At 44.7% G+C, this 24,150-nt stretch overlaps 1 protein-coding gene across 1 annotated transcript in view; it reads right to left on the bottom strand.

Moving 5' to 3' along the window:
- RNF128 (ring finger protein 128) overlaps positions 1 to 22,202 on the bottom strand; it is a 389,934-nt gene extending 367,732 nt beyond the window's left edge. The window contains exon 1 of the mRNA XM_069612731.1: positions 21,446 to 22,202. Coding sequence (XP_069468832.1) covers positions 21,446 to 21,854 — 409 coding nt within the window. The 5' untranslated portion in view covers positions 21,855 to 22,202. The remainder of the gene's footprint in view (positions 1 to 21,445) is intronic.
- Positions 22,203 to 24,150: the final 1,948 nt, after the last annotated feature.

The following is a 24,150-nucleotide window of genomic DNA, read 5'->3' as shown; positions in this document are numbered from 1 at the left end:
GTGTCATACTCCTTTTGGGACGCGGGAGGAGTTGGGGCCTCCCCTGCCTCGGAGGTCCGCAGACGGCTCCGTTTGTTGGAAATCACTCCGACAAACCTCTGCAGGAGGCCACTGTGAAGGAACCAGAAACGGTGCCAGGTGCCGTTTGTGCAATGCAGCCACCTGCGCAGTAAGGATTGTTAAAACGTCCACTGACAAGTTCCTTTTTTGGAGTAGTTGGCTGAGCCGGCTGCACCGGAGGCCCACATTCCACGGTAGGGGGAGGGAGCAATAGTAGGAATACTGGCAGCTTTATGATGCCCGCTTAATCACAGGGCGAACTAAGCTGCTTCCCAGGAGGCGATGTCTTGCGTTGCAGGGACCAGGGAGGCGACATAACAGGACCCACATCCCAGTGCTTCGATTCGTCAGAGGAAAACAGACTTGGTTCCACTATGATAGTCCCTTCAGGAAGAGGCCCCACTCCAAGTTCTGAGTACGAAGGCCAAGGCAGCGCAGCTAGCACTGACACCGTGTTGGTGGGGTTGTCAGAAGTGGTTGTAACAATCGGTGAATGTGGTAGTCGTGACCAAGCGGGAAGATATCATTGACAAAGTCTTCATCAACTGGGTAGCCTGCTTGCTCGATGTCGTCAGTCTCGACAGCGAGGCACTCGTGGATAGTGAAACTGGTTTTGGTGTGGACGATCTGGAAGAAGACAATGTTGTCGATGAGGACCTACTTGGAGCCGCATCCAAAGTGATGACGTCACAAAGACAAAGAACGGCCACTACACTTTAGTGGATTTGCCTGAAGGCATCGCCTCCGTAGGTAGAGTGAAAATGCCATGGCTGCTGTTTTCTTTAGAGACCCCGAGGGCACTGACCTTGGGAGATGGCCGGTCTTTGTGAGACGATCGGAGGTCGGAGGTCGTCTCAAGCATCCATGTGCTTCTTCCTGCTGCTGGCGTGGAATTAATGCGACCTATACCTTTTACTAAAAGGTAGTTCGCTGGGCCGTACTGCCCTGTGTAAAGAGGCATGGCTCTGTACAGAAGCAAAGTCAGAGGCCCTTGCCGGCATCCTCGAGCCACGTGACGATATGCTGGCGACGAACCTGAAACATCTTGTTGGAGAAAGACTGGCAGATCTTGCAGTCTTGTCTTATATGATGCAGGTGAAGACAATAAAGAGAGGGGGGTCTTCGTTGTAGACGTTTTTCAGCCCACAGCGAGCACACGCCTTGAACAGGCTCTTCATCATGGACTCGGCCATGAGGTTGGCCCAACTGCGTAGACAATAAAACTAAGATTACCGCTGGCGGGAATGGTCATTGGGCTATGCAGTGTCGCTGTCAGTGCCAGTTGTCAAGGAGTCATCATTAATCACATTTTCAGATTTTAAATGAAGATTACTTGGAGAGAATATTTGAGGACCCCCAACCCAAACGTGCAGTAAACAAATCTGAAGATGGCCGACAGGGGAGGAGCTAGGGAAGGTGTGCCTATTGGCTGTGGGTAGTATAACCCAAAATGACTGTAGGAGAGCACAAAAGTGACTGAAAGTTTCAGTTTAAGTTTAAACTGCTCAAGGTTACCGAGGATTCCCAGCCTGATGACAGGAAATAGTCACAGCATGTGAATCTATGAAAGATATAATGCTGGAGAAACCTAAACAGATATTTAATGTTCAATTATTTAGTTTTTTGTATAGTTCAGTGATGTGGCTCGGTGTATACATTCAGACAGTATGCAGCCACTGCAGAATAATGTTGGGCTTCCAGTAATCAATTTATTCTTGTTACTTTGTAACAGGTGCTGCTATGAAGATGAATTCTCCAAAGGCTGCGAACAAGTGACAATTGAAGTGATCGTTGATGTATAGTCTATTACCATTTGCCAAATTGCTGCTGAGGATTACTTAAATATATATATTTTTTAAAATAATACAGATTAGGCACAATGCCCTTTGTTTAATATTTACATTACACCACTACAACTGGAATTGGAATTATACGAGTTAGACTTCTACCTCTGTGCTACATGGGTCAAACCCCAGGATTGGACGGTAGTGGAGAATATAAATAGCTGCGTGATGCAAGGTGTGGTCTGCTGCAATTAGATGTGGAAGGACCCTGGCTAGATGCCATTTTGTGGAGAGTGAATTATACATTGGTTTGTTAATCTATTCTGTTTTAAGATCCATGGGTTATCGACTTCATTTACGGTTAGTAAAAATATTTCAAAATAAAAATGCTGCTTTTTTTGCTCACAAAGCTACAACTCCCCGGATCAGAATAAGCTTGTGGCTGGAAACGCCCCTTCGGTCGGAATGCGCATTCACTGCACTCCAGATTAGTTCGCTGCCGAACATCCAGTGCATTTCCAAAGAGAGAAGACACTGCCTAGCCATCCAAAACATTTTACTAGTTTATGATCATCACAGCACTTGCTTGAAAATGCTCCCCAGCCATGTGTTTCTGTAGAGCGTTACTATATCATTTCACATCAAAGTCCAGGCAGATAGCTCATAAGTGAAGTGATCCCCTCTGCCATGGGACCCGTCTGCACTACAGATCGACTCTGGCAGGGCCGACTTAGGCCTTCATCCTACTGAAGCCAATACATGGAATACCCTTTAAATCGCATTACGATAGCTATTGACACAGAGCTTAGATGCGTGAGGAATCCAGCATGAAGCTAAAAACAAATACCAGTTGTTACAAAGTGTGCTACATACTCGCCTTACCACCCAGCCTCTGCTATTCTGACCAAGGGCCCATTTCAAGCTCTCTTTCGTTTGTGCCCATTTCTGAGGACATTGCCCTTATCGCTGTGCTTACTTTCCATCCAGTTCCAAGCATGACAGCAAAACAGAGAGGCAATAGAACGCTAAAGGTGTCTCTAAAATTAAGCACTAAACAGCCAGCTCAGTTATACTGCCCTAATGAGGAAAAGGGCCGACGTTAAAACCTATAAGCAGTGTCAAAGTCCTACTTCAAGCTATCGAAAAACAAGCACCTGACCAAAGACCGCAGCAGCAAGTCGCCATCTCACTTTACACTAAACAGCTTCCTGGATGAGCGCCTGCACTCGGGGATTAGCGAACGCTGGTCAAGAGCGTCACAGGTGAAGGGCCTCCGGGGCATCAGCTGACCTTCCAGCCAATTCCATGGCAACTCTCATTCTGGCCCTTTAAGGACTGCTAGGCCCCACATGTTAGATACAGCAAAGTTCTTTTTCAAGCTACGCTCATCCCAACTGTATTAGAGAAGTGTTCACCTCATATGGGGCGCATTTCTAAATACCGAAAACCTGGGCTAAGTGGGCCGGGGCAGAGCCCCGACAGTCCCCAGAAACGGTCCTGGAGTCGCTGTCTGTCCTTCAGTCCCCCACGAGTAGCGCCCAGAGTGCTTGGAGCATGTAAATCGACATGGCATCTAGTTTGAGAAAACGGGCGCCTCCTTAGGGAATACGGGCATCCTAGTCACCCTTCTTTGCACAACAGACTTATCTCGGGCAAGCAGACAGCAGGGGATCCCAAACCCTAAATGAGCATTTAAGAGCCATTAAGCACACTGGGCCAACCGAGGCCATGCAGGTTGGCACAGAGTACAGGTTAGCAGGGCTTCAGGAGGTGTTGCTTGTTTGGGGCCGGTGGCACTTGCCAAAGTTACCTGCCGCCCCCCCCTGTAGTCCACGCTCAGCCCAATTTGACCACACGTCCTTTCCAGGGGTGCCCCCGACCGCCCCCACCCCCACTCTCGATTTTGTATCCCCCCTAAAGCACTGCATACAATGTTGACAGTCCTGGGTGCTTGATAAGGGGTGGGAGGGATGAAGCCACGGAAGAAAAAAAAGCCAACCCCCCCCACACAAAAAAACAAAAACAAAAAAAAAGACATACATGATGTTGAACACACGATTGAAACTTCCGCAAGTGGTTAGGTAAAACGGCCTGAAGGGACCATTGCTTATTTGGAAGTAGATCAGCTGAACCTTACAATACCTTGGGGGTAGAACAAGGAGGTCGAAGGCACTGTTGCCCACAAAAAGGCAGACAGAAAAATAGGATAAAGTGTTGCCAAGAATCTACTGGAAGGTAGGGGACTATAGAAAGAAAGGCACAGTCTTGTCCCATTTACATATGGGCCTGTGCCTGATCAATTTGGGAGACGGGACTGGAATCCGGACTGGACATGTTGATCTAGGCGGGTCAGACCTTCAAGTTCTGTGCAGCTTTGCTGTGCTCAATTTCCTGCCTTACACCCATGCAGACGTTTCAGAAAATAAGGTGGGCCGGAACAATGGCCGATTTCAGCAACGGGAGCCCACGTTCAATCCCCGCCACTGGCAGGTCAGACTGGGGCGTAAAATTGTCTCGGGCACCAGTGAAAAAGTGGCCCACAGTTGCAGATTCATTCCTTTTGGGACAGACAGTTTGAGTCAAAACTACTAGCCACATTGTTATCAAACTGGCCCACATGGGGCAAAAAAGTGGCCCACTTTGACCACACAAACTGGCTCACACTAGCATTTTGTGTTTTTTGGTTCAGGCATTGCCTGGTTGCCCTATAGGCCAGTTCGAGCCTGGCCACATACCTCTCCCGTGAGCTGCCATCTTCTTTTTGGGCTCAGCAAGACAAGAGAATCCTCAACCTCCTAAGAACCACCCACTGGAGCAAGCCTCATCTGCCCTCCCCCAGTCTCCTCCCTCAACAGGTTACAATGGCTGCAGTGAACATAGTAAAAGGACTCAATTGTGAACTCCCTTCACCATTTCCCATGGAGAGCATGGTTGTAGTTTTTTTTAAAAAGGGAAATGGTCATGCGTGGTACACACAAGGCATATTTCCCCTAAAAAACGGCTATTGGCAGCCTGGATTTTTACTTGTGGTGCTAATAGTGTTAATGGCCACACCGGAGGGGGGAGGGGGCTTTGCCAGCTGTCAATGCTACAGGTAGAAAAGCTTCCCAAGAATTCTCCAACTTCATCTTCTGCTGACCATGAAAGGTGCTGGTCGGTCTACTCCCATTCCACTTATGGGAGCTATGACAAGACTGAAATATGCTCAGTGGGTAGTTGCTTGACTCACCTCCAACTGGCTTTGCACTAGTCGGATCAAATTACTGGAACAGGCTCAATGTTGATCAATGCTCCACTGCGTGTCGCCTCCTTGGCAATCAACAGGGATCAAAGTGCCTGCACCTGCATGCCCTGGCAAGAACACAGATGGGAACACCACTTTAAATCACTTGGGGCATATAGGCACGTGTCATTCTCCGTCACGTTGGTGGGTGTGTCGATAGAACACATGCCAACTTTCTCCCCTTAATTTACCCCACCAAATCTGCATTGATGCTTCCCCCTTCTGCGTTCTCCCACCTCCAAATCACCCCCCCCCCCAACCCACACCCCTGGTTCTGCATACACTCTTGGGTAGCAAACTGTATTTCACCATGGTGTGGGGATATTTTTTTTTATATATATATTTTTTGTTTTTGGCTGGACTTTCATAGTGCACCCAGCATGGGGCTCCTTTCCCATGAAAGCATCCAATCAGTCAGTACAGAGTAAGTCTATCGCCTGAATTGATGATGAGGTTTAAAATTAGAAATATATATCATCATCTACAGGGTAGCCATCAATGCTTGGCACCTTCAATCAGGGCTCATTGATCTTTGCCTCCTGGGTTTGCAGAGGTTTCCACTCTGAAAAAGTGAACCGCTTACAAGAGCCCACAACCACTACCAGACATTCTGAAGGAGTTTAACATGAATACATACCAGTGGGGTTCCACAAGCATGGTTTGTAGGGTGAAATATAGCCCCTGAATGCCAGAAATAAAGAGGCCCAAGTGGTTTGTAACCACCCATTAAAGTAAGGACAGCACAGAAATGGTGAGGTCACTATGCTGTTTTACTCAATCCATGGAGAGCTGCACTTTCACTTAGACAACAGTGCGTACGTTATATTCAATGTAATACTAGATTGTGTTCCAGTCATCTAAATTGAAACCAAGCATCTTGCATTTACAAGAAATAGAGTGTCCTTTTTGTTTGTCCTCATCCAAAGGACAATATGCAGAAGTGCTCACTAGACTTTCAGAGTTTGAACAGGGTTCTCTCATATAACTGCTCTATACATATGGACAATCCAGAAGTGACTCTCACATTTTGAAACCGTGCAATTAAATAAGTACATTACTTATGGAAAGGTGCAGGTGCCTTATAAAATGTCATGTAAAATGTGTTGTGTGCATGTTTAAAAGCTATTGCCTGCAGGATTACGAGATGGTCATTTGTCCAAAGATGAAACGTAACCTCCAAGACCTTTCCTCTGCTGTCCTAGAGAGAGGGGCCCGGTTGTCAACCATCAATCAGGGTCATTGCTTAAAAATACAGAAAGAAATAAACTTCTTAGATTTAAACCACAGGGAAGATAGATAAGGCCATGCCTATTCCTTCAGCAGAAGTGACGTTGAGGTCATAATTCTCATAAAATGTTGATTACAACTCTAATGAAGGCCCCCACAGGCCTTGAAGGGGGAGGCGAACATAAACATGAGCCAGCCATGGCTGGTCACATGCTTAAGGTGTAAATGAAACTTGAGAACAAAGGGAAAAGGCTGCAGTTGAATAGAAAAATACATATTGCATAAAAGGTGCGTCATAGATGCCACAACAGTCATTCCACACTTTTATTGAAGGTGGCAGTAACCCCCTTTGAACCATGCTAAAATGATTTTTGTGTGATAACGAAAGGTATTAATGAAAATTTGATTTGGGCCATTCCTTGATTCTGAGAGATTTGAAAGTGGTGTGAGGGTGAAGGAAATAATTAACATGAGAACTCTGAAGTGGTATATTTTTCACTGATACAGCTTGCTGAGTAAATGAATAAAAAATGTATCTCTGCGTAGGAAGGGCATGACAACTTCAGATTAGTATCATCTGATTTGCCTTAAAATGTATTTCCCTAAAATATATGCATACATGTAAAGATTTGAAAAATTAGGGTACTTGCCATGTTCATAGATTTTTAGAGTTTTGAACACGCTGAACATACCTGCCAAATTGGGATGAAGCTTTCTCCTCCCATAGCTTTCCTAACTCACACCCTGGATCTCCTTGTCCCATTAGCACACAGGTGGGTAGAGAAAACCAACCAATCCCTTTTGCGAGAATCATGACAAGTTCGCAATGTCATTTGCCATATAAGTAGACCAATTTGTATTAGAACTGGGCTTTTTCACTTAATCCAGGAAGCAACCTGCTGCTGTACCCTTGCATGAAACATCCAAGCAGAGAGGCCTAAATCTGCATTGGAGCCAGGAACCAGGAGACATAGATTCTGACTGGGACCCCTTGGAGGATTCAAAAGGAGACAATCCTTGACTGACACCCTTGCTGTCCCAGCAGTACTCTGCCATTCCCTGATGCCCATTCCAAGGCCTCTTCTGTAAGTAAACCTGTCCCCAAAGCCATAGATTGTGTAGGCCCTGCATTTTTCAAGTATTGTTCTAGTTATTTCCCTATAGCAAAATATCCTGCTGGTCTGTGTAGATCCTTAGCATATTAAATTTAATTAAAATCAATTGATTCCCATATAGAAAATCACAGGATGCGTTTTGTTGGCATTCGAAACCAGCACGCTCTTAATGTGCGTTTTGAGCCGGTATCGACATAAAGAACTGCCAAAAGAATTAATCCCAAAACCCTGCTTCCACGTCCACGTGAGCATGCAGGGTGGAAACCCAAATTCCCCATAGACTCCCTTCGTTTAAATCAGAAGTGTGAAGCCTGATATTTCTTTGTATGTGGATGGTGCAAAAACGAAATTTCCTGTTTGTTCCCATTGTGCTGTGAACAACCACAAAGCCCTGCATGTTGTTTTTAGGTGTGGTAAAACACATTTTCCCCATTGCTTTTCTTTCCCCTCATATTGCCTCTGATCATAATTCAAAAACAATTTTCCCATTGGGTTCCCACTCTCTGCCACTGGCCTTCAATTCAGAGGGGCCAAGCCTAATTGATCTATCGAGGGTGGGGGTTGCTGGGAAAAAGTATTATAACCAAATTAGCAAGCACTCTGTATCTTGAATTGTTCTTTTCTGTATTGGTTGATGATTTGAAAAGGAAATTGTGATTGCATATCTCATCTCTTTGTTGGTGCCATTAGGAAAGTCATTTTTGTTCTTGTGTTGCCACAGCATTGGTGGCTGATGTTAAGTCTGGTTGTAAAATGTGGGTTAAATAAATTAATATATTCTTACTACACACATCGGCCTGGTTCTTAGTCCATTGTGGCACCGGGTACTTGTTGGGGGTTGGGTGCGAGATGAGTTGGAGGCCTTACCAAACTGAACCTGAATAAAAAAATAAATAATTAAAAAAAAAAAAAAAAAAAAAAAAACACACAAACCATAGTGATTTGTTGTCTGCCACATTCATTGGGGGGAAAGGACCTCCGTGAGTCAAGTGCGACTGCGTAATAAACCGCGACAGGTTACAATAGCCACAGGTGAAAAGACAAAAAAGGATGGTAAAAACCCACAACATGCAGGAGCGCACACAGACTGACACACACATGCAACGGGTGCTTCCGTTGCCAAGTTGAACATACTAGAGAGGTGTTCTTGCTCGAATATTCAAAAGGCTACCTTTCAACTCTGCTTAGTTTAAAGATTATGTAGAGATAAGCACAAACAGTGTGCGACCTAGTAATTGTCTATGTTCACTAAAAGAAATGAAAATAATGTAAATAATACTTCAGTGGAAAAATAAATGTATTGAAAAGACAAAAATGACAAATTAGACCTTTCAAAAGTGAGTGTATTGACATGCAAAGATCATGAAAAAGCAGATGAAGTCTAGACACAAATGTAAAAAAGAAGCAATATCCCACTTAACTAAAGTTAAACTAAAAAGAATGAGACAAATGTATACACACACACACACAATATGAACTAAGACACAGTCCCATCAAACAAATATAGCGATTATCGTACAGTTATGAATTTTCATGTAGTCTCAATCCAAAGAATTAATCTATATAAAACTTCCAAATTACCCAGTATAATCTAAAGCAGCTAGTCCAGATAGTGTATATCCTACATCCATATAAAAAGATTTTAAATTAGAGATGCATTATTTTACTCATCATTTTTGGTAATGGTACAAAAGCCAACACATGTTTCGACTCCCCGGGTCCTTCTCAAAGATTAATTAGTTAGGGCTTGAGTAAACAGGATATATCACCGATTAGCAGACCAAGACTACTATTGTGCATCACGTTAGAAGTCTTATGGTAAAACGCATCTAGGAGCACACTATTTACAGGCACCAATGCCTTCTCCACATTTCTCCGAGCACAGGGAGATGTGGCGTGAGACAGTACGCGTTGGATACTGCAGAGCTTTTTACAGCCTTCTTCCTTGGTTCCATGCTGCGCGTGTGGTTTTTCGAGCACAAAGAAGGGGTTCATAGTGAAGTGTAATGAATTTGGGACCCTTCTGAGAAAATTGTAAAGGCAACCGTGGTGGGACTGGGGTTGGTTCCTGATGAAAGTTAGGCACTATGCAGGCCAAAGAACAGAAACATGTCGAGCAAAAGGGTTTAAAATATATACTTGCCCTCTGCCGTTCGTATTAAATTGCCCCACCAATCAGGGGTCAGGAAACCAGAATATTAATTGTTACATGTGATTTTCACGTATAAATAAACGAAGAATTCACTTTTAAACAAACCTAAAACAACTAAGAACATTTTTTATTTGGGCCCCCGCCCCCCAAGCCATTCTTGTTTCTGTGTTTAAAACCCCACCCCAACACCTCCCCATCCATTTTAACCCCTTACTCCACCACCACATACATTTCAATTCGAAATGTTTCCTTTAATTTTTCATTCGTTAAGTCATTCTTTGTTTTCAATGCGACAACATCACTGTATACCATTTAAATTTGGTTGAAAGATTAATGCATAGTGGATACAGTCACATGGTGGTTGGGTCACGCACAGAAGTGCTGGTGAAATTTTAATTATGGGGATTTACCATCTTACATGTTGGTTTTAAGAGCTTTGATTTTTCATTAAAGTGAATGTTTTTAATATATTGAATTGAGTTTGGTGACTGGCTGTATCCTAGTCTGCTAGAATCACATAATGTTCACATCCCTTTAGTAGAATGCAAATTAAAACATCGAAAGCACAAATTCACCAGAGGTGTCATGGCGACGGGCACTATAAGGACAATTAGGACAATTATAGACAGGGAAGGAATATTAGGTGCTCCTCCAAGGATCACATGGCAAGAGATGAACCAGAGAGGGGTGGCATTAAGTACCAAGGACAAGGGAACCAGTAGAGCAAAAGCAGTTGTTCAATACAAACTAAGGTGCCCTGGACTAGTCTACATGGAACAAAACTCTTGGGACAAGTGGAAATTCTGCTTCTAGAAATTTCCATGAAAAGGATAAATTAAAATGTTAACTATTGCATGCAAATAATGCGCTGGTAATGCCCAGGCTCTCCTGCCACTAGCAGGCTCGCTTCACTCATGCATTCATTTACAGAAGCACCGAGGAACGGTGCCGGGTGGACCCACGCGTGATGTTCTTTTGTCCCCGGTCTGCTTGTATTGCCTAGTTTGCGCAATGGTAGAAGAGAAGCCCAACCTAATCATTAGCAGTCTTTAATAAATGTCGGGTCCCAGTGCTTTGCATAAATTAAAGGCGAATGCAGGAAGGACACAGGGCGGCACTGCATCACGCCAACCCCGAAACACAAGGCAGAGTCGACGACCAGTCATCTGCAGCCAGTAACTTGGGACACGCCCAAGACGTTAGAGTTGGACAAGAGGAAATTAACTTACTTGAATTAACACAATGTTTGGTTGAACATTCCAAAGGACAAATGAACAAAGGGGCCTTGCTCAGAAACCCTGTACCCATCACCCAGTGTGTATCAGTTCTTGTATCACAAGCACAATAGAAGAGGCCAGATGAAACAGTGAGCAGCACAAGGTTAAAAGGGCCTATGCCAGGGGTCTGCAAACTGCAGCACTCCAGATGCTTTGGACTAGAATTCCCAGAATCTCTAGCGGTTGACGATGTTGAGAAGTGCTGATCGGAGTTATAGTCCAAAACAAGTGGTGGGACAAAGGTGTTAACACCCTTGGCCTAGACCTTCTTCAAAGTGATTTGCAATGACCAGAAGGCTGTAGGCAGCACAGCTGTATTTCATTTACGCTCGAGGCACTGGAATGAAGGTTAGGGTGGGTGGGGGAGAACATATGTATGTTGCTCACCACTTCCTCTGATAGAGCTATTTAACCAGAGTGTGAACTCGCAAAAGACAATTATGCATTATGAATTATTGGGAAATATCCAAGAATTTATAATGAAAACAGAATGGGAATACTGACCCATCTGTATGAAGTTGAAAATAAAAATATTTAGCAGAAGGCATGGCACATACAAATCATGAACCTCGAAGACGCAGGATGCCTGGCATAAACTATGGCAAACAAGGCGAGACCCTGAACCAACATAGCATGGAGTCCCACACAGCCTTCGGGAATGCAATCAAATCAATGCAGTTTGTGTAGACTCTAGGGTGCCAATCTACCAGTACATCACCTGTACAGTAAATGTATTACTGTACACTGCAATAATCCACAAATGTCTTGTCTTATTCCACGATTGCACTTATATCCTGTAAGGCACCTGCTACATGTCACCTAGGCACTGCCTCTCAGTTCATGTAACTAAGACACCTTGAAACTGCGACTCGATGCCTCTGGGTTGTAGGCGCTTTACAAATACAAAAAATAAATAAAAATAAACATTATTCCGTCATTGCAATATAAAGAGAAACGTTATCAACTTGCAATTAAAGTACTTAAAAGTAATAAGTAGACTAAGAAAACATGTTAAACAACATTATCGTTATTCTCCTGTATATGTTCACTGCTTAAATAAAGATGCTTTCCTGTATTTTTCGGTAGTAAAAGAATTTATTGTTGCGTTGTGATCACATTTTTTGACCATTTTGCCATCAATTGAAATGTAAAAAGAAAGAAAAAAAAACTTTAACCTATTTTCTGCCAATAAGGACTGCCATTTTTTAAAATCAAGCATAATTTACTAAAACTCCTCTGATAATTCAAAACAGCAAGGGGGAGGGACCAAGATCCTCAGGGCGATCGACATTTGGAAACGCCAATGGTTGATTAGTATGAGAACTATGTTGCAACCAAGTATACAATGTCACCATCTACAAGGCAAAATTCTAGGTTTTGCTATTGCTTATGGTATACCTGTGCATATGCATGATATTCCCATACCGACAACTAGAACAGCCAAAATTAATAGGGGTGCACCCTGGCAGTCACCTGACCTTACTCGGCTCTAATCCAGTCTCCTGACCTTACTCGGCTCCAATCTAGTCCCCCGACCTTACTCGGCTCTAATCCAGTCTCCTCAGTTAATTTGCCTCTAATCCAGTCTCCTCAATTTAATCGCCTCTAATCCAGTCTCCTCAATTTAATCGCCTCTAATCCATTCTCCTCAATTTAATCGCCTCTAATCCAGTCTCCTCAATTTAATCGCCTCTAATCCAGTCTCCTTACTTTACTCGGCTCGAATCCAGTCTCCTGACCTTACTCGGCTCTAATCCAGTCTCCTCAGTTAATTTGCCTCTAATCCAGTCTCCTGAGGTTACTCGGCTCTAATCCAGTCTCCTCAGTTAATTTGCCTCTAATCCGGTCTCCTCAATTTAATCGCCTCTAATCCAGTCTCCTCAATTTAATCACCTCTAATCCAGTCTCCTCAATTTAATCACCTCTAATCCAGTCTCCTCAATTTAATCGCCTCTAATCCAGTCTCCTCAATTTAATCGCCTCTAATCCAGTCTCCTCAATTTAATCGCCTCTAATCCAGTCTCCTGACCTTACTCGGCTCGAATCCAGTCTCCTCAGTTAATTTGCCTCTAATCCAGTCTCCTCAATTTAATCGCCTCTAATCCGGTCTCCTCAATTTAATCGCCTCTACTCCGGTCTCCTCAATTTAATCGCCTCTAATCCATTCTCCTCAATTTAATCGCCTCTAATCCAGTCTCAATTTAATCGCCTCTAATCCGGTCTCCTCAATTTAATCGCCTCTAATCCAGTCTCCTCAATTTAATCGCCTCTAATCCAGTCTCCTCAATTTAATCGCCTCTAATCCAGTCTCAATTTAATCGCCTCTAATCCAGTCTCAATTTAATCGCCTCTAATCCAGTCTCCTCAATTTAATCGCCACTAATCCAGTCTCCTCAATTTAATCGCCTCTAATCCAGTCTCCTTACTTTACTCGGCTCGAATCCAGTCTCCTGACCTTACTCGGCTCTAATCCAGTCTCCTCAGTTAATTTGCCTCTAATCCAGTCTCCTGAGGTTACTCGGCTCTAATCCAGTCTCCTCAGTTAATTTGCCTCTAATCCGGTCTCCTCAATTTAATCGCCTCTAATCCAGTCTCCTCAATTTAATCGCCTCTAATCCAGTCTCCTGAATTTAATCACCTCTAATCCAGTCTCCTCAATTTAATCGCCTCTAATCCAGTCTCCTGACCTTACTCGGCTCGAATCCAGTCTCCTCAGTTAATTTGCCTCCAATCCAGTCTCCTCAATTTAATCGCCTCTAATCCAGTCTCCTCAATTTAATCGCCTCTAATCCAGTCTCCTCAATTTAATCGCCTCTAATCCAGTCGCCTCAATTTAATCGCCTCTAATCCAGTCTCAATTTAATCGCCTCTAATCCAGTCTCCTCAATTTAATCGCCACTAATCCAGTCTCCTCAATTTAATCGCCTCTAATCCAGTCTCCTTACTTTACTCGGCTCGAATCCAGTCTCCTGACCTTACTCGGCTCTAATCCAGTCTCCTCAGTTAATTTGCCTCTAATCCAGTCTCCTGAGGTTACTCGGCTCGAATCCAGTCTCCTGACCTTACTCGGCTCTAATCTAGTCTCCTCAGTTAATTTGCCTCTAATCCAGTCTCCTGAGGTTACTCGGCTCTAATCCAGTCTCCTCAGTTAATTTGCCTCTAATCCAGTCTCCTCAATTTAATCGCCTCTAATCCAGTCTCCTCAATGTAATCACCTCTAATCCAGTCTCCTCAATTTAATCACCTCTAATCCAGTCTCCTCAATTTAATCGCCTCTAATCCAGTCTCCTGACCTTACTCGGCTCGAATCCAGTCTCCTCAGTTAATTTGCCTCCAATCCAGTCTCCTCAATTTAATCGCCTCTAATCCGGTCTCCTCAATTTAATCGCCTCTAATCCAGTCTCCTCAATTTAATCGCCTCTAATCCAGTCTCAATTTAATCGCCTCTAATCCGGTCTCCTCAATTTAATCACCTCTAATCCAGTCTCAATTTAATCGCCTCTAATCCAGTCTCCTCAATTTAATCGCCTCTAATCCAGTCTCAATTTAATCGCCTCTAATCCAGTCTCCTCAATTTAATCGCCTCTAATCCAGTCTCAATTTAATCGCCTCTAATCCAGTCTCAATTTAATCGCCTCTAATCCGGTCTCCTCAATTTAATCGCCTCTAATCCGGTCTCCTCAATTTAATCGCCTCTAATCCAGTCTCCTCAATTTAATCGCCTCTAATCCAGTCTCAATTTAATCGCCTCTAATCCAGTCTCAATTTAATCGCCTCTAATCCGGTCTCCTCAATTTAATCGCCTCTAATCCGGTCTCCTCAATTTAATCGCCTCTAATCCAGTCTCAATTTAATCGCCTCTAATCCAGTCTCCTCAATTTAATCACCTCTTATCCAGTCTCCTCAATTTACTCGCCTCTAATCCAGTCTCCTCAATTTAATCGCCTCTAATTCAGTCTCCTTACTTTACTCGGCTCTAATCCAGTCTCCTGAGGTTACTCGGCTCTAATCCAGTCTCCTGAGGTTACTCGGCTCTAATCCAGTACCCCGACCTTACTCGGCTCTAATCTGGTCTCCTGACCTTACTCGGCTCTAATCTGGTCTCCTGACCTTACTCGCCTCTAATCCAGTCTCCTCAGTTAACTCGCCTCTAATCCAGTCTCGTCAATTTAATTGCCTCTAATCCAGTCTCGTCAATTTAATCGCCTCTAATCCAGTCTCGTCAATTTAATCGCCTCTAATCCAGTCTCCTTACTTTACTCGGCTCTAATCCAGTCTCCTGAGGTTACTCGGCTCTAATCCAGTCTCCTTACTTTACTGGGCTCTAATCCATCTACCATCCTGTTTTAACAGCCCCTCTCTCTTGCCTGGAACTTGAAGATCAGTAACAAAACCAACGTGTACAAATATAGCACCTCTCAACCCGCGCAAAGATGTGTCCACTAACCGGCATATGTTTGCCACTCACCTGGACACGATTTGCCAGTCCTGGACTTTCACATATCCAATTAATGGTTTCTGGGTGTTGTAGTCTTGGTTGGGTTCAATTGGTCTAAACAACAAGAAAGCAAGCAATCAAAGAAACCAAGGTTTGTGAAAGTGTGATCTGGTTGGCATTCATCTAATCACCCTACCCTAAAGAAAGAAGGAAACAAGCCTGACCCCCTCCTCATATACCACCTGTGCCCAATTCCCTTAGCTCCATCTTTAAACCCCTTTCTCACCCATAAAGTCACCGTACCCTTTGCTTGATAAAAAAGAAATCTGAAAAATAAAGCCATTTATATGAACAAGCATCATTTTGACAAGGGATTTCTTGCATATAACCTTTCTCAGCTTCTCATGGTGAATAAACAGCGCAGCAAAATGGCATGACTGGTTAATTTGTTTACAGGGCTGGTCATAGGAATGCATAGGACCCATGTGGCAAAATACAGCAGGTCCCTAATATCATCAGAAGGGATGTCACAGAAATGTACATCACAGGATGTCATCACAAGGTTTGATACACGAGGGCCTTACGACAGTGACATCACAAGGCGTTGGTAGAAGTAAAGAGAAATGACCGCTGTCCAATATCTGGTCACTTGTTAAATATATATAAAGAATTTAAGAGCATCCTGTGGACTGAATCCATTCCAGAACTCCCAATGTTGACATATAATGCACAAGGAGATTACATCATTTGGCCAGGATCACACATTGTGCATAATAAGTGAAACTGTCATTTGAGCACAGTGTGCAATTTAGGCATTCCAGCCCTAGTTGGCACAATTGGGTGTTCGTGTTTGGGCTTTCAGAGCTAAAACAATACTCTGTTTTAGACAGGACTGAAAGGAACACATTCATAATAAACCAACCTGACAACATTTACATTAATGAGCCATGTTGATCAAAAAAATAAAGATAACAAAAACTAAACGATAGTAGCATAATTTTCTCTAACCCTGAATGGAAGACAGGTACCAGCATGAAAAGTAATGTGGGCCTAAACAAAAATCTTATGGGTTGAAAAGCTGTACTTTCACTACATAGACATTCAACGAAAAAAAAACGCATAAGGCCGCTTGTATGTAACCAGTGTTCCACAGCACTGCACGAGGCTTGATTTCTAATCACCCAACACGTGGATTTTTTTGCATGACTTGCTGCAGACAATAGTCTCTCACAAATAATGTGTTAATGTTTGCCCATTATTTGGTCATTGCTGTGTCTCTGGCCACGTACCACTAATCACTTCCCATTTTAAGTTCTCCGCTGATAAAGGAAAACTGATATTTGACAAACTCACACTACAAGACCAGGAGCCCCAGGGCTCTCTCTAGATTTCAGACTCACAAAAAGAAACGGGAGAAGAGCTCTTCCAGTCTGAGCTGAGAGGTTAGTCTCCGCGCACTGGGGAGACTGGGAACAGCGAATCCTGTGACCTTCACACCGCCCTCCCCGAGACACAACCCTGGCTGAAAGCCTTCATGCGATGGCGCTGCGATGTCAAACTCTAGGCACTTCTGGCTCTTTTCATAGGTGTATATGCAATCGCTTAACACAAAGACGACTAAAGGGCTACGTTTGCAAAAGTGGCACAAACAATTTGTAAACACAACTTTTGCAGGCAGGGGCGTAGGAGTCACATAAAATCTGGGCGGGACAGGGGACATCTTCGGGATTTTTCATCTATGAGCTCATGGTAAGAGAGAGGAAATAACAATTACTTCCAGAGGGCCACAGCTAGGACGCCAGCTCGTTAAGAGGCAGATCAACTGTAAGTGGACTCCTGCCAAATAAAGGAGTTGAAGCCTTTTCTGACAACTGCAAGTTGCTACTTTTTTGTGTGGGGCAAGGAGACGTGTGCGTCTCTTGGAATGGAAAAATGGGCGTTTCAAAGAAAGAGGAAGTCTTGTTTGTACCTCTGAGTAAGCCCTGTTATGGGAGTAGAGGGACCAGGTGTGTGATGTTGCTGCTTTGACTGTCTTCCGTAGGGGGTGGGGGTACAGCAAACAAAGAGGATGAGCGATCGCAAGCCCACCCCCTTATAAGCACACCCCAAAGAGCCCCTGTGGCCTTTCTTTGCCTCTCCCATGTCTCACTGCTTGCTTGCTTAATACATACCTCCTTGCTTGAACACTCAACATATTCTCCCTAACACAGCAATGGCAGCTGCAGTCTGTCTTAACTTCTATTTGTTCCGTGTCTTGAATTGGCCTCTTATTTCCACTTTTCTGTCTGCAGGGGAAAGGCATTTGCCTGTCACTGCCATGCTGGTTCTACCTGGCCATAAGAGGACAACAGCTAGCCAATATTGGAAGAACATGGGCATATTATGCCAGAGGCTGGCAACTGCCTTCCTAATGCCTACACAAGAGACACAACTCTAGCCTTTGTTTCTAACATTAATTCATTGGATGAAGAAACGCAAGAGCACACACATTGCTTACAAAGGAAGGGGATGATGTCACACTTGGTTAAGACATTTTGATCACGCCAGGAGCTAATTTCCAGCTGCAATTAAGTGATTACCTTTTAGACTTCAGGCTTTAAATAACGTTAGTATCACCTGGAAAGCAAAGAGGTTGCTCAACAGGGTTCCTGGAGCACGAGGGGTACCCTACTTGTGGGCATGGATGGGTACCCTACTCGTGGGCATGGATGATTGGAGGGCATTCTTGCCCTGTTTTGGAGCCTGGCCCCTACAACCATGAGGGGGGGGGGCTATTACTTTGGTTATACGTACCCTTTGAGGGTGGGCAGACATTGCCTCCTGCTTTAGCCCACTAACAGCTCTGCTTTGCAACTTTATCACACATACCTGTCAGGTGGCATGTAACTCAATGCTACTAATGATATCAGCCTCAGAAGTCTGGAATCCTTTGCCACATCAACTAGGGTACAGGATTGCCACCTGAGACTTACCCATGTTTGAGTCAGCATCTGTCGCCCTGTGGGGAAGACACGCACAGAAAGAGCAGGGCACAGTGCCCTTGTGGGTTTCTCACACTTCTTCCTCTGGGTGGGCACAATTCACTCCGCAGAGAAAGTGGCACATGCTGGGCAACAGTCTCCCACTTTGACAATGTCATCCAAAGAGTGAAATTGGCCATTTGAAATACCTCTGTCGACTTATTATTGCACAATCCACACTGATGGGTTTCAGCACCTGCTTAACGCGAAATGGCAATTAAAGGCATTTGCCAACGCACTCAAGAAGCACAGGACACCCTCTTACCAGTGACATGCCATGCTCACTCATTCTGATCACAAATTGTCATTTATCGGGGGTCATGTTAAACGTATTTATTTGTTACATGTGTAGCATTACGCAAACCCCCCCAAGCATCAAGGCGCAAAGTAAACTGCATGGAGTGGACCACTTGCACTGGCCCACATTTTTACTTTTCCGCCACAAAATGGAAGATTTTGGCATAAAAGGCAGGTGAAATCAAATTGCTTTTCCACTTTGGAAGAGTGTAAATACCTCACGCAATTAGCTTTTGCTGGCGGAATTGACAATGGCTTCCTCTGGACTCTGCCTGCCAGGTTTAATTTCCAAGCAGATCCCATCGGAATCCCTTTCCTTATTTCCAGCATGAGAATCCATGCTGGCAGTAAGGCCGCATTTGTCTGGTGGAGCGGGAAATACATGGGGTCCTGGTGTGTCCACTCGGCTCCCGAACTCCACCCAGAAAATGCATGAGAATCTGGCCAATTAGAAAAAGTGACAGTAATAGTGTTTTCCACCACTTTTTCTGAACCAATTGACCTGGAAAATGCTGTGTTGCATTGGAAGCGGAATGCATTCACTCTGCCTATTATCCCACCGGAAGATTAACCAGATGATGAACACAGGTGTTACATATTCCTGTGCACAATCTGCATTTGGGGAATTAACTAACTGAGCTACCTTACAAATGATATCTCCTCTGGGACTTTACCGTCTTAACCCCTTTACTGCCATGGGTATTTCCCCCCAGTGTCAAGGCCTTTTTTGGTGATTTCGGTATGTCGCCATTCAATCCCTTGTAACTTCTTTGTTACATGAGATATCTCGGCCAAAGCTGGCCCTTTTTTTTCCCACATGTAGGCGGTCGTGACGCCACCCAGGAATCCTAGTTTGCTGTAGGGGGGTGAAAGAAAATAACCAAAAAGGAGAACATTTGGTTTATTTTCAGAAAATGCCAATAAAATATTGTACAAAGTCGACTGTGGTGCTTTCCTTGTAAGAGCTAGGAACAAATGGTTTGCTGTACTGGAGTCAACATTTTCAAGGCTTTCAAGAACAGATTGAGTGGAAACCAAAATAACATATTTTGATATGCTAATCAGCTGTTTTGTGAGAGGTAGGTGATTTTGGCGTTTTTTGTCCAATTGGACATGCGTGGACGGAATGGAAGAACAGGGCATGGAAGAACAGGGCAGGAAAGTTGAATGGGAAGCCAGAAAGGCATACATTTCTGAAAAGTAGACAATATTCCAGGTTTATGAAGGGGTGATTTGCACAGGTCAGGCAACAACTATGTAGGGAAAGATTCCATAGTTTGGGGTGGGGGTAGGGGGAACAAAAAAATAAATAAATAAAATCGGGAAAATTACAGAAAAAAAAAAAAAAAAAACATTTTCCGCACATTTCACTCTGGTCATCCACCGAACCACGCAGCCAACAACACATGGCCTACCTTCCCTCGTTCCCACAGGTTTCCCGATGAAAACGGTACCTCACATGTGTGGGTGCACATACCTGGGTGCAAAGGGAAATGCCTAAAACACTGGTAACCCCAAGTCTTTTCGCACAGCACATTTTCAAGAATGTTGCTCATGTGGACAACCTACAGATTTAGGCCTAGGGCGTCGAAGCCACGAAGGAAAACAGGGAAGCCCATGCATTTCCAAAAAGAGGACACCCATGGGAATCCACAGAGGACTGACTTGCGCGAATCGCCCCAGAATGTATTACCCATAATCCCTGGCAAAATCTGAAATTTGGTGAAGAAACTACAATTTTCAGACATTTCCCTCTTGCCACCCACCGAAACACGCCGCCAACACCATATGTCCTACCTTCCCGCGTTCCCACGGGTGTCCCGATGTAAACGATACCTCACATGGGGGGTGGGGGGGACATCAAGCGCTCCCATTTCAGGGGTTAATTGCTCCTCCAGTCTTTCGGCATCCTCCATTCAGATGTCGAAGTGGGCGGGAACTAAAGGGTATGCCGTTCCCTTAGTTTTCAGAGAGGAATGAAGCACTGGTCCAGGACAGCAGAGAAGAGCACATTTGGGCACTGCTTTTGGTAACAATCCAGGTTTATATCACACTGTGCTTTTAAAAAGAAATAAAATATATATATATATATATATATATATATATACACACACACACACATACACACACCACTTGGACATTACACCCATTGCCAAGCCTGCACACATGTCTAATTTGTAATGATATGTGTTGGTCTTCTGAAATGAAGCATGGATTGCTGCAGTCACCTCTGTCTGTACAGGTAACGGGCAGAGGTGTACAGCTACAGTCCTGGGCATGTCTCTTAAGAGGTGCACATGGTGGGTGATTGGAAAGGCTGCATAAAGATGCATGCTAACAAACTAATGGTGGTCCTTTAAATGCCTTTTCTTTCATTGTGTTTTCGCGGGTCTTGATAGCACTGTTAGAAAACGTAACGGGTGTGTTGGTGAAAAAGGAAAGCAGGGCCCAGGTAGTAGAGCGAACATAGTTTTAATACCCTTTTTTCACACTTCGACCCTTGCCACCATTCTAGTACTTGTGTTGCCCTATTATTGAAGAATAAAAATGCATTCAACTACCAGAAGGCGAAGAAGACAAGAAAAACAAGACTGTGTAAGATGGCCACACATCAGCAAGGCTGGACACCTAGGATCTCTGTACACAGCTCTATTTTAGAAAGGTCAGTAACACGTTTGTAAATGCTATGGCCTACCAAGACAGTAGGTGGGGTATGGCAGTTTCTGGTCCATCTCTCTTGGGTGGGGTGGCTCCCTTCAGCCCCGAGCATGCACTGGGCCCTCTGTACTCACCTGGGTGTGACATGGTGGTGACGCTGCCTCCGGGCTCCGAGTTGAACACCACCACCCCCACAGCGCCCCTGCTGGCCGCCAAAACGATCTTCTCCCGAAACGTGCAGTATCCGCGCTGGATGAGCGCTATCCAAGCACCCTCCGCCGGCGCGGAGAAGTTAGTATTGATGGAGCAGGCCCTGTGTGCCCGGTCATCGGCCACCGCCACCAGCCCCTGAACCCGCATCCGCGGGGAGTCCTGCCCGAACATGCCGAGCTCGCCCACGTCTGAGCGGGTGTGATTGTTTTTGGTGTAGGTACAGTTCACGTAGGCCGTCCACATGGAGGCGTCCGCCAGGGAGCCCGGCGGAGGCGAGGCGGCCAGCAGCAGCAGGAGGAGGGCTGCGGCCCGGTTCCACACCTGCGGCATCCTGTCACACCGCTCTGCCCCTGAGCACAGCCAGGAACCGCGGCACCGGAGCGCGGGCAAACCACCGAGAGTCAACCAGGCACTGAACAAGTGTCCCTCAAAAGCCCCGCTGTCCACAGAACCTGTCTTTCCAGCTCCGCAAAGTCCCCTTGCACTGCCCGGCTTCACCTTTCACTGTGCGGTGTGAACAAGGCGTGGTGCGGCCGCCTTGCCTCAGCAGTCACCTGGCCCCGCGTCCCTCCTCCTCCTCGCTGCATGCACGGGCGGGGGTTGTGCCTAGTACCTGTGGAAGGAGGAGGCGCCCCTGCCTCCAACAGCACAGGTTGCAAGGAATGGGTCGGGAACAGCCACACGCCTGCTGTTTTACTATCAACTTTTTATCCGCGTCGAAACTAAATGGAAACATGCTAGAATAAGTATCTTTTTTTCTCCAGAGAAACTACACTTGACTATTTCCAGCACCTTCCGATTCAATAGAGTTTTTCAATCTCAGTTTAAGGACGTTCTAGGCCTTTTGCAAAAAGTGAAACCCCTCCCGTTGTTTGCCTTGTGCTTGGGGAACAAGTCCTTAAAACAAATTTTATTGTCACTTTTTAAATAATAAGGAACCGCAGACGGCTGCCCCTTCTTAAAAATGAGGTATTGTTAGACAGTTTGTTGAGAGATGAACACATTATCCTCTCGTATGCACCTGTGAGAAATGTCTAAGGTGTGAACATAAAAAAAGGGACCGATTGCTTACTAGAAGTAGCTTTAAAAGATTGAACACAGTGGGACCTAGCATGATTTAAAAAACAGTTTTTTTTACAAAAACACTTTTGTGCTTGCTCCTTTGACAGAACTTTCTTATGCCTTTTAGGAAGCCTCTTGGCACTTGAAAGAAGTTGTATCTTTATAAATGCTATAATAAAACACATCAAATGGCAAGACATAAATAGAATAAAATCCAGATAACCAGGAGAATGCAAGGGTATAAGTGGGGTATTGGGCCCGGCAGAAATTTGGAGCTCTCAAATTTCCCTGGTTCATGCGAAAGACAGACGTCCATTCTGGTTTTTCTCCCATAATTCTGGCACTTGGTAATTTAGTGTTTTCTGTTTAAAATGAAGGACTACAAATCCCACAAGTCAAAGGGGAGAAAAGGGGCCTGTGTGGTTTCCTCGCACATGCAACTGGGAAACTTGAGAGCGCTGCGAACGGTGCTACACACAAACAGGGACCTCATCAGATTATCTTGAGGTCCGCAGTGACAATACCTCAAAATACATGTGCCCACTTCAGAAGAAAGGCCCCCCAACGTCAAAACATCAAGCTGCAGAGCTCTCAGCTTTGCCACTCATGATAGTTATCCAGTGCTGCAAGCTGCAGAGCTCTCAGCTTTCCCCTTGCCACTCATGATAGTTATCCAGTGCTGCAAGCTGCAGAGCTCTCAGCTTTCCCCATGCCACTCATGATAGTTATCCAGTGCTGCAAGCTGCAGAGCTCTCATCTTCCCCCATGCCACGCATGATAGTTATCCAGTGCTGCAAGCTGCAGAGCTCTCATCTTCCCCCATGCCACGCATGATAGTTATCCAGTGCTGCAAGCTGCAGAGCTCTCCAGTGCTGCAAGCTGCAGAGCACAAGCCTGCAAGCTGCAGAGCTCTCAGCTTTCCCCATGCCACTCATGATAGTTATCCAGTGCTGCTTTTCTTGAAATTCTGGTTTTGTTTAGTTTATTTATTTTAAATACATTTAAGACCACAAGTCCCGGAATTCCAAGCAAAAACAGGACTGGGTGACTTTCTAACGCATGGGTTGGTGAAACTTGGGAGTGATGTAGTAGACTCATTGAGAACAAAACATTTAAGAAAGGAATAGTATGTTACAAGGTAAGAATTTTAAGTTCGTCGTAAAATAAAAGTGAACAAGAAGTCCATGAATGCAAAGCGACGTAGGATGAAGAGCCAGGCGTGCCTCAGGGTACCTTACATGACGTGGGACCCTGGGCAGCTATTGATTTGCACACAAACTGTTTTGGAAAGCATTGGGCGTGCATCTGGAATAGTGCACTATAGAACTTAGAGGTGTCTTTTAAACACATTTTTTTATGGTAATTATCAACGGAAAATGGGGCTATGAACCCAATTCCCAAATGTGCTGATTGGAAACTGGGTGTATGAACCCCATTCCCAAATCTCCTGCTCAATGGAAAATGGGAGTGTGAACCCAATTCCCAAATCTCCTGATCAATGGAAACCGGGGGGTCTGAACCCGATTCCCAAATCTCCTGCTCAATGGGAACTGGGGGTCTGAAC

This window comes from Ambystoma mexicanum, chromosome 5p (genome assembly GCF_040938575.1).
Source record: "Ambystoma mexicanum isolate Mex_15411 chromosome 5p, UKY_AmexF1_1, whole genome shotgun sequence".
NCBI classification, from domain to species: Eukaryota; Metazoa; Chordata; class Amphibia; order Caudata; family Ambystomatidae; genus Ambystoma; species Ambystoma mexicanum.
The sequence above is the reverse complement of the archived record's forward strand: the minus strand, read 5'-3'. Positions and strand labels throughout refer to the sequence as shown.